This window comes from Buteo buteo, chromosome 11 (assembly GCF_964188355.1).
Source record: "Buteo buteo chromosome 11, bButBut1.hap1.1, whole genome shotgun sequence".
Lineage (NCBI taxonomy): Eukaryota > Metazoa > Chordata > Aves > Accipitriformes > Accipitridae > Buteo > Buteo buteo.
This window is the reverse complement of record NC_134181.1, coordinates 20,248,428-20,263,112: the sequence shown is the minus strand read 5'-3', so window position 1 is coordinate 20,263,112 and position 14,685 is coordinate 20,248,428. Positions and strand designations below refer to the sequence as shown.

Here is a 14,685-nt window from a genome sequence, read left to right as displayed (position 1 = left end):
CTGAAAGTCACATGAACCCACAAACTTGTACACTTAAAAGAGTATCAGAATACAGTCTACAAACTCTTGGGGTTTTTTTAATACTATGTAGAAATCAATATCAAATGAGGAGAATCACATCAGCATTCGGGGGCAAGAGGTAACAAGTTTGAACACTTTTTGATATGAAGCAATGCTATTTTTGTACCAGATGCTGGATATGGGAAAGCAAGTCTGAAGCTGCTGGCTGTACTGCATTTAATCATAGAATCATTTAGGTTGGAAAAGACCTTTAAATCATCGAGTCCAACAGTTAACCTAGCACTGCCAACTCCACCACTAAACCATGTCCCTAAGCACCACATCTACGCATCTTTTAAATACCTCCAGGGATCGTGACTCAACCACTTCTCTGGGTGGCCTGTTCCAACACTTGACAACACTTTTGGTGAAAAAATGTTTCCTAATATCCAATCTGAACTTACCCTGGTGCAACCTGAGGCCATTTCCTCTTGTCCTATCACCCAACAACCACCCTGCTACAACCCCCTTTCAGGTAGCTGTAAAGAGCAATAAGGTCTCCCCTCAGCCTCCTTTTCTCCAGACTAAACAACCCCAGTTCCCTCAGCCACTCCTCATAAGACTTGTGCTCCAGGCCCTTCACCAGCTTCAGTGCCCTTCTCTGGACACGCTCCAGCACCTCAGTATCTTTCTTGTAGTGAGGGGTCCAAAACTGAACACAATACTCAAGGTACGGCCTCACTAGTGCCAAGTACAGGGGGACAATCCCTGCCCTGCTCCTGCTGGCCACACTGTTTCTGATACAGGTCAGGATGCTGTTGGCCTTCTTGGCCACCTGTGCACACTACTGGCTCGTATTCAGCCGGCTGTCAACCAGCACCCCCAGGTCCTTTTCTGCCACGCAGCTTTCCAGCCCCTCTTCCCAAAGCTGTAGCGTTGCATGGAGTTGTTGTTACCCAAGTGCAGGACCTGGCACTAGGCCTTGTTGAACCTCATACAATTGGCCTCGGCCCGTCGATCTGTTCTCAAGAATATATTGTTCAGTCTATACTATTAGGTGAGGATCAGCAGTAAAACTGCTAGACTTTTAACTCACAGTTATTTTATCAGTTGAAAACTGTGCATCAAACTCCAATGATCTCTGATAGTTCAGAACTTACATAAGTTCAAGATTCAAAGCTGCATTAGTCTTAAAATACCCGGAATGTGTTTAAGAATAGGAAGCTCAGCTGCTGCAGAAGCGAGCAAAAATTTGGTGTTACAAAATGATTTCTGTCTCCCCAGCTTACACACAGCACGATAGCATTTGCGTTATCAATAAAGCCGTCTAACTTTGCATTCAGAACCCAGAACCCAGATTAGCTGCTGACTTTGGGGTTTTTTCAAGTCATTTTAGATCAAAAAATTAAAAGAAATAAGAACATTTGTTATTTAAACCCCCTCACTTTTCAGACTTGATGGGCGAGGAATGCATTTGCAGACAGTTCCACGTTTCATTACAAAATTCTACCCAGTTCATTGCCAAATTACTGTTACAATAGCTTGTGACTTAGTTTTTTACAGAAGTTTCTCTAATTTCTTGTTTTCTTTAAATGAGTAAAAAACTTATTAGCAATGCAGTAACCTAGTAGTAAAGCACCAAATCACATGTCAGGAAACAGAAATAATGAGTGACAGTCATTCTAAAACTTTCATTAAATCAAATCTTAGCATGTTGTTGAAACAGCACCAATCTGTAAACCTTCTTCCAGTAATACCAAGAGAGTTTTATAATCTGATTAATGCAAGCCTCCGAAAGCTCATACTCCTATCACATCAAGATTAAAGGCTTCAGAGAACAGCAGCTATTAAAGGAAACTCAGAAGTAAAGAAGGAACCCTTTAGTAGCATCCTCAGCAGAAGCCACTGCATTTAAAACCATCACTTCAGTGATAATTTTATCAGTGTTATTTAACAGATACCTTCTTCCTCTGTGACCATTATCTCTAAAACAGAACTGATTCAGGCTGCACAAATTGATGAGGAAACATCTAATGTTCAGCATAAGGACAGCCAAATGTGTCTATATGGACTTCAGTATTCATGGGCTGACTATGCCTCTCTCTCACAGGAAGAAACAAACCCCAGAAACAAGATTACTTGTTTGCATGACTGTGACCCCACAGCAGTACATGTGGGACAGAAGGAAGAACAAAGCCTATGAGAGCCACTAAAAGTAATCCAGTTAAAAACTTATATAACAGTTACCTTCCATCTGTAGCACTCTTCCTGGTTAATTCATTGGACAAACAGCTGGGGCTCTGTGCAGACAAACTACTAATGCTGGTACCTCAGCTGAAGCACACATTCGATTAGCTCAGGTTTAGTCTAATGCTTTCCTTGACTCCCTGCTTTGAAAGTTTTGGAACACAGGTGGAACTGATATAAGAACTCACTTTAGCCACTCTGTATGAACATGTTCCTGCCTCTTTGTAGTCATTAATTCTTGTAATATAAGATCTCAAGATGCTTGTGAAAGTTCTCATTTCCTTTGTTGGTTGAGATTCACAGATCTAGAGTTATTCTTTCTTAGTTGCAGCACAAATAACTCCACTTACAGCTCCTCCCAACACATCCAAACCTGTCACTGTGGGAAAAAGCTCACTGACCATACAATGGATATTCCACATCTTTCCCTCATCCCAGGTTTTTGCAGAGATTAACAAACAGCATATCCTATGACAAGTCAATGTTGCAAACCCCAAAGAACCTCAAATCATAACTATATTCCAATCTTCACTACCTAGAACAAAGCAACATTTTCCCTGGTGCAGTAATTTTGAAGTTAAACATTTTGGGCCCATTCCAGTTGCCACAGTGGCTTATCAATAGACTTTTAAAATACTGTTTACATTCAAAATATCCCTGTACTACTCCTAGCAGACCCACAGTAACTATGCTTTCAGGGTGTTGATACAGTATACTGCCAAGTAAAATCTGTATCATTTCAGAACAAAGTAGAGAGCTGAATCACGTGTACAGCACAAAGGTCCCATATCAAACAGTACCTGAATTTCTCTGGATTCATTAATGGTGTGTAAACATTACAGCAATAGCCTAGCTTATTAGAAGTCTATGAGGTTCAAAGTTCTCTTGCTTGTCTCACTTAAGTGGGTCCTTATCTTCAAAGTCAGCGACTTGCAAATATTTTCACTTTAAAGTTTTGCTAACATAGCATAGCGGGTGTTATTTATATTTATCAAAATGAGATACCTACTTAGCAGACTAAGTTTGCCTATAGTCCACTCACACTGAAAGATTTATTCTTCTTAAAATTAAGACCAAAGTCCCAATAGTTATGTTAAAAATAGAACATAATTCTGTTCCTCTCTGCTCTCCAGACTTCCAAGAGAAGGATTCAGACAAGAGAAGCAGCTTTTCCAAGTATTCAGCCATCCACCACTATACTTAAACTATTTTTTTCTCCGAGAGAGTAGGTAACGTTGTCAGCAATCCTCGTTTCCAGCGGTAACTGCCAGATAATCACAGGTAGAATACTCTCAAGTATCCATCACTAGAGATTCCTGAGCTGTAAATACATCTATCAAAGCCAGTTTGTTCATCACCACTGGAAAAAAGAAAATACTTGCTATCCCATCACTTCTCAGTGCTCTAGATTAAATTTGTGACACAGCAGTCTGAAGATAATAAGAATTCCATTAGAGAAGACACAGTAGAAGAAACTAGGTTTTATTTCAAGATTTTTGACCATTAATGAACATTGCCTGGTTATCTCCCAGACACAAAAGCACCATTTGTTCCCATCAAATACTTCAGGGGCTAAAGAAAGAAAAAAAATGAATGACTCATTAAGTTTACTACCTTGCAAAGTGCCTATTTGCTTGAGACACAAATTAGATTCTCAAGATCTACTTGAAAGTTGTAAGTTTAAAGCAAAAGAAAACAAAACAACAAACCTAAACACAAAAATAACAGAACCTCCATAATTTTCAATTGCATCATCACTGACCACTCTTCTAACAAAATGCCCCATGTTATCTACAGCACTGCTGGCCATATCTGTGACGGTTGTTAATTCCAGAACACCGTAACCATGGCTGTTAACAGCATAAATATTGCTGATCTCTTATGAATTGTACTTTCAGTGACAAGTCCTCACCAAAGGTATTGTGTTCTATTGTATTTTATTATATTATATCGATTGCTCAGTGCAGGTTTCTGGGTCATCCCTATACTCTTTTTATTCCCCTTGATCAAGTTTAAAAGAAGTATTGTAAAACAGACTTTCTAATTCTTTTTTTTTTGCACTTTCTAGAAATCTTACAACTACGAACCTGTTTCAGGGGAGATGGATCAGACACCTATATACATTGTAACCAAGACCATTAATTTCTGTACAACAACTATACATATCACTTCAAAATACTATTTGCTACTCATCTTCCTAATACGGCAGCTTTGTACTTGAAGAGGCTGACTGGAATCCAAACAAGAGCATTTTAATAAAAGGGATTAGTCTTGAGGCCTTCCCAATATTACATGGTTTCATAAATAACACCTACTAAATAGAAATCTCACAAAGTTTCAAAGACTTAAGGATACACTTAAAATAATTCACATGAGCATACTAACCCCTTTCAGATGGTGCTTCAGTGTGAGCAAGTGGATCAAATTTAGATATTTGAATATGAATAGACTCTACGAAGAAACACTTTCTCCAGTATTCTTCTAGACTATTTAAAACCTATACTGACACAAGCTATCTAAATAAGAAAATGAACTTCAAGCATCTATGTTTCCCTTCCAACAGCCAATACAGAATTCGGGAAAGGATTGAAAGAAAAAGAGAATCCAATTAATGAAAGAATCTGAAATAACTTTATGCAAAAGCCTAGAAACAGGTCTTTTAAAGAGATTTAGTGGGGAAAAAAAACCAAAACAACCAGACAAACCTTGAGTTTTTTCTGTGAGTAAAACTCAAGCTATAACAGTAGATGTGCAATAAAAAGTTGTAAAATCAGCATCTTCAAGAAATGTTAGGGTACTAAGCAAATGGGGTGGTCAGATCTGCTATAACTACATTAAGATCCCAAAAAGAAAGGTATTTTCCAAGCAGAGGGGAGGGAAACTTGAGACACACAGATAAACTCATTTCTTATCCAGCATCCTGGGAGGAAGCTAGGGGGTTGAAGAAAGAGGTGTCTTAAGTAACAGTAATAAGAGTAACAATGTAATAAAGTTATCAAATAACTTAATTGCTGAATATTCTGTAAAATGACCAATTTAATCTGCCATTGAAAGAGTGCTCATCTGCCAAGGTACTTGGTTAATGACATCATCTACAGATGCCTTCACTATTTCTAGATACAGAAGACACTACCTAGTTTCTTTTTACCTGTTTGAAAAGAATTGTTGCACTGGTTCTGTCCATTGTCACTTGTCTAGACTTATCTTTGACAAGGAAGCAGAAATGTGACTCAGGGCACATAATACACATACATTTTTCATAGGCTACACACTGGCAGATTATGGGTTTCTGTGGCCAAATAACAAGCTGTCATCTAACAAAATAGTTTGGATGGCATCTGAAATATGACTAAATTGCTCAAAAGCATGTTGCATATTTTTAAATTTTGTTAAGTATTGCACACTGACTGAACATAGAAAAAAGAAGGAAAACATGGTCAGGACTTGACAGATAAACTAGATTACAGATTTACAAAACTTTAGAAAGCATTCAGAGAAGAAGGCGCTATCTGCACGTTTCACACCATGTCACAGGGGAGGCAAGTTATCCCCACTTCTACCAGGGGTCAGTTTATTGCAGCTGACTGTGCACACTTGGTCAGTCACTTCATATGCTTGGAATCAATACTCCAGTTTACTTCATGCACTACTTTGTACTTGACAATACAATGAAGACATTTTAAAAGCAAGTTAATTGTAATATATATTGTAGTTTATGTTACAATTAATATATTACTATATAAAATACATAATAAAGATATAAATTGCGATTAATATCTAACTCTTTATGACAACTGAGGTGCTCACTTTTAGTCACTGTTATAAACTATCTAAGAAACAGTGGATTTTCTTGCATTTCATTTTTATCCATAAAACATAAGAGTCAACTTAGGTCCCCTACTTTATAAGCATCAAAATTATAAAATATTATATGACAGAATGAAATGTTTTAACATACTGAAGATGCATACTCTCCTAGCACCAGTGGAACAGGCTACAACTGCTAAGTAATTCAACATTTCACTGAGGATACAGTTGCCAAAGCAGCCATTTCCACTAATTCAACAGTCAGACTACATTTTTGCCAGCAAATGTATACAGCTTAATAGTTAAGTTCTTCAGTACCAGCTTGTAAGTAAATTCTGACATTTAAATTCCTAATGAAAACAGTAAAATTGATTTTTATTCAGTTCTGCTCAGTTGTCCCCACTACAAGAGGAAGCAGGTTTAAGTGAATATCTATTTTTGTAACTATTTTGGTCATCCCACAAAAGAACCATAGATCCACACCTAATCTTGCCACATGCCTATATGTTCATGTGCTTTTACCCTTCAGTAGTGCTCACCTTTTATGAACTATGTTAGCCTGCGGGCTAGCAGAAATGCCAAGTTAGGATTGTTGATTATCCTACATAAATGTAATGCAATTCCAAAATACACAATTAAGGAAAAATAGTTATCATTGTTTTACTTTGAAAAGATTCTAGTAACAGACTGAACATCTTTATTAACAGATGAGCAGAATGCAACAGAATTAAAAAACCCCAAAACTTCAAGACAGTTAATGTATCTGTCAACACGGTAGTTTCATATCTGGTAAAACAGAATTTTCCAGCTAGCAGCTTTGCATCTTTACTGTTAAACTTCACATTCATAAACAATTATGCAGAAGGACATTAAAGAAAAAAAAACCCAACCACTTCTACTCACTAAAATCAATACATTTCTGAGGAGAGGAGAAATTAAAATCTGTGGTTATACAGTTATGCAAGAATGACAAAATGGCTGAATAAGCATTGTTTAAATATTTTTAGATATTAACAATCTAAGCTAGTTGACAACTTGTAAAGAATTTATACAAAACTTGGTTTTAAAATTAACAGAAGTTTTGTATTGATAAAAATGAGCCTTCTGCGTGACACTCATCTATCAACACATAGGGATATGTTCAGCAGTAAAACTGAAAAGTTCATTGTTAGAACTCAGATGAACACTGAAGTCTATTTGATAGTACCCATTAGAAGTTACCCTTCGGGAGCTCTTAAGGCTATGTGCTTATCTTCCATTTGTTTTAAGGATGTTTCACTGTACCCTGAAAGTGTTGGTTTATATTTCACCCATCTATGTTTGTAACTTCCTTCTTAGGTACTCAATGGTAAAAGTTACAGTTGAATTTTCTCCATTATTTCTCTGCCTAAAACACGCATGGAAAGGGTCAGCTATAGCAATCTTTAAAAGATGACTGAGTACTTCTATGTTCCATCACTGAGAATATTCATGTACCCAACAGAGAATGAGAACAGGTATTCCAAAACATTTTTTCCAACAGGCTTGTTCATTTGACAAGTCATCAGGAAATAACATATCAAGAAATTAAAATGATGCAAGAATAATATCTGAATTTGGAAAAAGCCACTAGAAAGGGGAATTATATAAAAACTAGCATGTTGCCATGAAAGCCAACATCCAATTTTCAAGAAGTTCTGCTTTTGAGAGAGGTCCCTGAAAAGAATACCTCTTCAGTAAGCTTGGCTTACTGGGCAATAGTTAATTCTAGTTTTCTGCTAAGAATTTAAAACTCCAAGAGGCAGGGAAAAAAGCCTCCTATAGGGCATCTCTGAAGCTTGGTCAGAAACATTTCTTTCTTTATTTTGCTTCACTTACTTTGGGGGAAGGAGGAGGTAGGGAGGAGGAAAATGTTAAAACCATGAATATTTTCTAAGCCATTCTTTCTAAAATTAAAAATACAAAGTGTGAAAACAAGTGCTTTGCAAAGATGACTTTGCAATGAGAAGAACGCTTCTTATTGAATATTTTGCCATTAACTTTTAGGATTTAAGCTTTGCTTTTTTCCTCTATCTCTCCCCGCCCCCCACCCAAGAAAGAGGAATTGCTTCATCCACTACATCCTTGAAGTGCAAACCTTAAGCATTGCCTGTGGACAGAACAATACTATTTTAATCAAAGTTATTTTAAAATCAATACGGACTAGCATGGAAGCATTGACATTCAAACCTATAACATGGCTTTTATATGGATAATTGTGCTTTATAGATATTAATCTAATGTACCTTTCTTACAAAACATCCATGGCTTCTCCCTCCCAGTACCTCCCTACCCCTTATTTTTAACACCTAGTAGAGCAAGAAAAAGGTTCAGGAATCAAATGGATAACTTGAGCTGAGTAATCACAGTATCTGTCCATCCAGCAGCAACACTGCTTAAGGAGTTCTCATTCCTACTCCACCCACTGCATTGTACTGGCAAAGTGATTCCAGGAGCTACATAGTTGGAAAGATTATGGAACTGCTCCATCTAGAAAGTAACAGAATGGGAAAGAGGGTGAATTTTTCCCCCAACCAAACTAGTTCCCTCTTCTGAGCCTCCACAAATCATCCTGCTAGCATGTGACAGGACTACAAAAGGAAAGAGCTAGTTAACTCAGCGCCATGACGATGGAAATACCCTTGGAACTACAGCCCAGAAATCAATTCTTTCTGGATGATTTTCAGTATGGCATGCAAATTTTTTTCTCTATTTCTAGAATTCTATCAGCCCAAAGAAACAAGTACAAACAAAAGCAAATAAACTCCCCACCTCTTTTGTGGCCTCACAGTTTTATAAAATCGTGTAAGTCAGGTTTCTTTAGCTATATTAAAATGTTAACTGCTTAGATGGAACTACAAAGCATGCACAAAATCTGCAGTCATTTGATTCAGCTGGGCTGTACATGTATCCAAACAAACTTTGTTTAAATAAAACTAATCCTATGTTACAATGCATCTACTGTATTTTTAAAAGAAGAAAAAGCTGGGTATTTGGTGTCTCAACTTGTTTTTTTCCTAATGGTATCATCTACCTGCCTACAAGAAGTTTTCTTTAAGAAGTCTTAATGCATCGGGACTTTCTAATCACTTACCGAAATATAGGAGTATGACCAGGCTTTGGTTTGTTCCAAGTAAAGTGCGAAGGAACAGAAAGAAATTGGTCTCCGGGCAAATCTTTTTTCAAGGTGTGCTGAGATCCAGAGCAGTCATCTACTGCAGTTTCAAGGGATAAGTTACCCTGTTCTTCAGGACAGATATCTATTTTTCCAGATAAAGTGGCAGTCTGATCCTCTGAGGTCTTTCTTGTTTTTAGAGGAATATCAGTCTCTGTACAACACTGAAATGGTGAAAGGCCAGAATTAAGGCCTTGTACGTTATGGATGGAAGTGTTTAGCCACGTGTCTTCTGTTATGCTTCCTCTGGGAGAATGGCCAGGTGATGGAGTTGGAGAATGGTGAGGAGAGAGAGAACCAGCATAGCAAATCTCAGCACTGGAGTGTCGTCGTTTCCCACAGGGGGATGTAGGTCTTGATGAGGGCCTTGATGTTGGTCTAGGGCTTAGCCAATTTTCATCTGTAATACTAGTTCTAGGAGAATGACAGGGAGACTGTCTAGGTGACAAGGCATGCCCAAATCCATAAGGCTGCTGCCAAGATTCATCACTGGGACCTCTTGGAGAACCACCAGGAGATGCCAAAGGAGACCCAAGGGTAAATCGAGCAGCTGCTTCATTTAGCTCTGAGTCTACATCATCATAAACATGGGAAATGGATTCACAAGAGGAAGCATCTGAAAACCAACTTCTGGATGAAATGCTGCTGGCAGGGCTTGGACTAAGGGATGATTCCCTATATGATGGCTCAAGAGGAAGATAGAGATGGTCCCGTGAAGGCCTTTCCATATATTCATTTTCTGTGCCATTTGTGTGCAATTCATCTTCACTGGCTTCAATCCCTTGATGACAGTTAGGTGAAATAGATGTAATTTGAATACTAGGGCACTCAAAGGGTTTGGGTCCACCTAGTGGACTATATTTGGATTCTGGTACCTCGCAAGTTCCTTCATAGTTCTTATGACTCTGAAGTCTTGTAGGTGGTGACAGAGGAGAGGAGTGAGATTGCAATCCATGGCGAGGAATACAAATTGGCTGATTTACAGAGGATGATGGTTGGTCTACATTAAAGATGTATATGGACGCACAGTCATCTGACTCAAGATCTGAAAACAAAATTTAAAAGAGGAACAGAGTCAGAATGCAATACTCAAAAAATGCCATTAAAAATTCCTTTGTTTCCCAGGTATGGCCCGTTTTCAATGTCCTAGACATTTCCCATTACACTAGCCAAAGTGCAATTCTTAATTTTAAATTTTCCCCAGCCACATTTACAGCTATATATGACTACAGCAGTTTTCTGTCGTAAATCTTGTTTTCAACCAGATTCCACAGTTTATACACATCTTCAGTGGCTGAAAACATAATACACACAGAAAACAGGTTTAAAAATCTTGAAAGGATCTGAGCTAGAACACTTAATTCAAACTATATTTTGTAACTACATTCCATTCATAATTAAACATTTTCTATCATAATCCATTAAAAATTAATCTTTTTTACATGAATAGGACTATGATACTGTCTGTAAGCCCACTAGTCAACACTTACAAGCACCAGAATATCACATACATAATATTTCTCTCCTTTAACACTAGAAAGCATCTTACAGTGACTCATACTTCAGTCAAAATTATAAACACCTAAAAACATTCAATCAAAAGAGGCCTAACAAAGAATATTATTAAAGATATTATGAAGAATCTTATTCCAAAGGTCTTTTTTGGTTGCTTGAAAAACTCTCAAGTACCCATCCCACAGAATAGCATTTTTCAAGTGCAGTGTCACAAAGTTTGAGCACAAGTTGTTCAGCAAAAAAAAGCCAAACCAAAATATTCTCAGATCTCACTAACTTATCCAAAACACAGGAAATATTCCAAAGAAAAACAAGCAATTGAGAGGGAACACAAGTCCAGTTAACAAAATCAGCAGCTTTGTCTCACAGAACCAAAGCAGATTTTCTTGCCCCACTTCTCAATATTGAATTAACTGCCAATATGAGACATTTGTCTGAAACAAGAGTAGAAAACACATCTTTTTTCTTATTTTGTAACCACCATGCTTCCTTCCCCTTGTGAAATAGACCTTTCCCTCTATAATTATATAAAGTAAGTATGCAGGAGACCTCAGGTAAGTTCATTAGTCTATCACCTCCTAGCAGATGAAATTAAATGTACTTGGAACATCCCCACTAGATACTGAAACTAGTCTCAAAATCTGTTAACAATATTGTCTCTACAACCCGAGTTATTTGTTTTAATGCTGAATCACTTTGAGAGCTTTTGACCCATCACTAACATTTAACACCATCATCAAAATTACACAGTTTCTAGTGCTTTGTGTGTGGGTTTTTATTTTTTGAAGTATTTTTTTCAGTAGTAGGGGAATATTATGCAGAAGCATAAATGTTTCTGCAAACCAAAATGCTCCTGTGTCAAATGTGACAATGAGACATCGTGTTCATACAATTATCTTCCATAAATCCAGACTGGATTATATTAATTGCAGCTCTGGGCATTAGCTTTTTTTTTTTTTTTTTTTTTAGAAAAAAACCTTTTTATCCTAAGTATCAGTAGAATATTAATACTTGTTTTAAAATAAATCTAGTCTCTCTCACAATCAGATAAAATATCCAGACAGGAAGTTATGTATTTTAGGCCTTTCCATGATAAAAACAATTAGTATGATAATGAAGTCATTCTATTATCAGTTCCACTAATAGCAATCAGCTTAAAATTAACTAAGACAGAAACAAACAAAACAGCATCTCCTCAGAGACAACAAGGAAGCATTTTCAAATGGAGAGAAAGCATACTGTTACCAAGGAACAGACTATATTTCTCTGACTTAAAAAAACCAAACCAAATCAAAACAAAAAAAAAACAAAACAAAACCTGAAGGTTCGTGGGCAGGGAGCAGCTCTATTAGTAATCTATTAAAGGAGGCACAAAATTGCATTTAAGACAAGTACTAGTTTTATAAGCACTTTGTGATTTTATATATATTACATATAGTCATATATAACAATTGTCCATATTATGTCATCAACTACTATTGTATGTGTTATGAGCACAAAAACAAAAAATTGGTATAGGTTAATTTCTAAATACGCATATCCTAAAAGGATCAGGATACTCAGGAAGGACTATTTTGTATATCATACAAATAATTAACACAAGCTCACTATGTTGAACACTATCAAAACGGCATTTCCCTATCCTTTCACTAGGATAACAAACATTTTTAAAAACTCTAACTGGGGGGTCTTTCATTTTGCTGTTTCCCATCACAAAACTTGAAATGCAGACAGTAGCCAGCTACAGGTTTTCCCACATCTATTGGTATATTCATGTGCAAGATCACAAATGTCCTTGTTTCCTAACTCATTGTTAGTATTAGAAATGTAGGTCAAGGGAGAAAAAAGCAATTATCCAGCTACTCAAAACTTAGAAATGAAATTTACAGGTACAGGTACAGAAATTTTGAAATAATACTTAAAACTTCATAGGAAAACAACAGTTGGAAAACTTCAAGTCCTGTGCATAACCATTTACTGTCATTAATGGCTTTACAAACAGTAGCAGCACATTGTTTGTGCTAAAAGTCTCACTATTGTAAAGAGCCTTATTTCTCTTGAAGCAACAATCAAGAATTTTAAAATATTTAAGACAATTTGTCCATTTTCAATGTCACTGGGATTTACAAAAAGCAGGTATACATTCAAAATTTAAGTTTCATCAAGCTGAGGTGGAGAGATCAGACTAGCACAGAATTACCAACACCAGCTGGTAAGAACTGGGGAAGAGATGGAGAAGGCAGGAGAGCGCTCTTCTGACTCAGGCTTCTTTGGTCCCTCTCCACAACAAACAACTAATGAGTCTGGCATTGTGCTCTCCCATTACCCCTCCCCAGCAGCATACATGCACACACTCAAAAAACAGGAAGCTAGAAACTTGGAGCAAGAACTATGCATCTAATGAACACCAAATCCCAAAAGGATGCTTAAGACTGTGGAAACAATATATTTTGAAGTCTAAATCACCCAAACCATTTTCAGACACGATCAATAAACAGGTAGACTTATTTTAGTTTGCACACACAAAACCTCCCGCTTATAGTCATGTGTTAAAATAACCTGTTAGTTGCTCATACAAAGGACAACACTAACTACTAAGATCTTTACAAATCACGTCATTAATTCTACTAGACTATTTACCAATACTTATTTTTGTCCTATTAAAGACTGTAGAGAGAATCCAATCTGGAAGAGCCCTCTAACCAATTTGAAGGAACTAGTAAACATACAAAGATGAATACAACTTGGGTGAAAGAAATGGGGAAAAGAAAGAAAGAAAGAAAGAAAGAAAAAAACCCAACAAACCAGCTGACAACCCTTACGATAGAAAGGAGTGAGAACACTTCAAAAAAAATCCAACACAGAGCTTCGAGAAAGCAGAGAATAAACAAACTCAAGGAAGTCTCACAATAGGCAAGTGTAAGGCAAAAAAGAGTTATGAAGAAGTCCAAGGCAAAAGACAGAGTTATGGAAATCTGGTTACTTTTTAGGAGAGCTATTACATCCAAACAATCCTATTGGGGGAGAAAAGACTGTAAAGAAGTGAAGTTGGCCAAGTCATGAGGCCTTCACTGACCATAAAATATAAGAAAGAAGCATTCAAGAAACAGAAACTAAGTCAGATTACCAAGGTAGAGCATAAAAACTATCACAAGCACATGCGGGCAAGATGCTAAATAGGATAGACACAGCAAAATACAAAGACCAAGAGAAGCAGTGCCATTCACATCAAAAGCCTGCTATGACCCTGAAAAGGCAGGTGTGTTAAATGCTTTTTATTTAGTAAAGTCAACTGAGTAAATTGCTAACAATGTTAATAGCAATGCAGAGTAAAGAAAACTGGACTAAATAAAAGGTTAAAAAGTGCTGAAGGATTATAGGCCAGTAAGTTTAACTTCAGTTTTAGAAGTAGTATTAATAGTTTATTTGTTCCAGTAAGCATTTAAAAGGAGACAGGGAAACAAAACAAGAAGTCAATGTTGGCTAAGAACAAAACCATGTCAAACAAATTGTGTTTTACGATCAAAGGAGTTCTTCTGGATAGCTAGCACAGAAAGAAACTCAGCTTTGTTTTAACTTAAGACTTTTAACACTACCATGCATGGAGAAGCCACTAAGTCTTTAGAAATTTAGTGAAGTCTTCTTCCCCACCCTGCTGAGATCAGGTTTACTACTGAGGGAACACAAAAGTTAGCAGATGCTCTATATTCACATAGTGCATATAAGCTATATAAAGCTGCACACTTCCACTGCAATCTTACATCAGGCATCTGTGTCATCCTGTATCAATGAGAACCAGAAGGTCTGTCATTTTGAATGTACATTTGCTACTGTCTGGAAACAGACTAGTTTACAGAAGCTCCTGTTCAGTATTAAAACAATGCTGGCTCATCCCTTACTAAGCTGCTAACTACACTTCAATG

At 37.0% G+C, this 14,685-nt stretch overlaps 1 protein-coding gene across 4 annotated transcripts in view; it reads right to left on the bottom strand.

Moving 5' to 3' along the window:
• NFATC3 (nuclear factor of activated T cells 3) overlaps window positions 1-14,685 on the bottom strand; it is a 77,729-nt gene that overhangs the window by 50,262 nt on the left and 12,782 nt on the right. For all 4 annotated transcript variants that reach the window (XM_075040281.1, XM_075040282.1, XM_075040283.1 and 1 more), the window contains exon 2: window positions 9,167-10,292. In XM_075040281.1, the coding sequence (XP_074896382.1) occupies window positions 9,167-10,292 (1,126 nt within the window). The remainder of the gene's footprint in view (window positions 1-9,166; window positions 10,293-14,685) is intronic.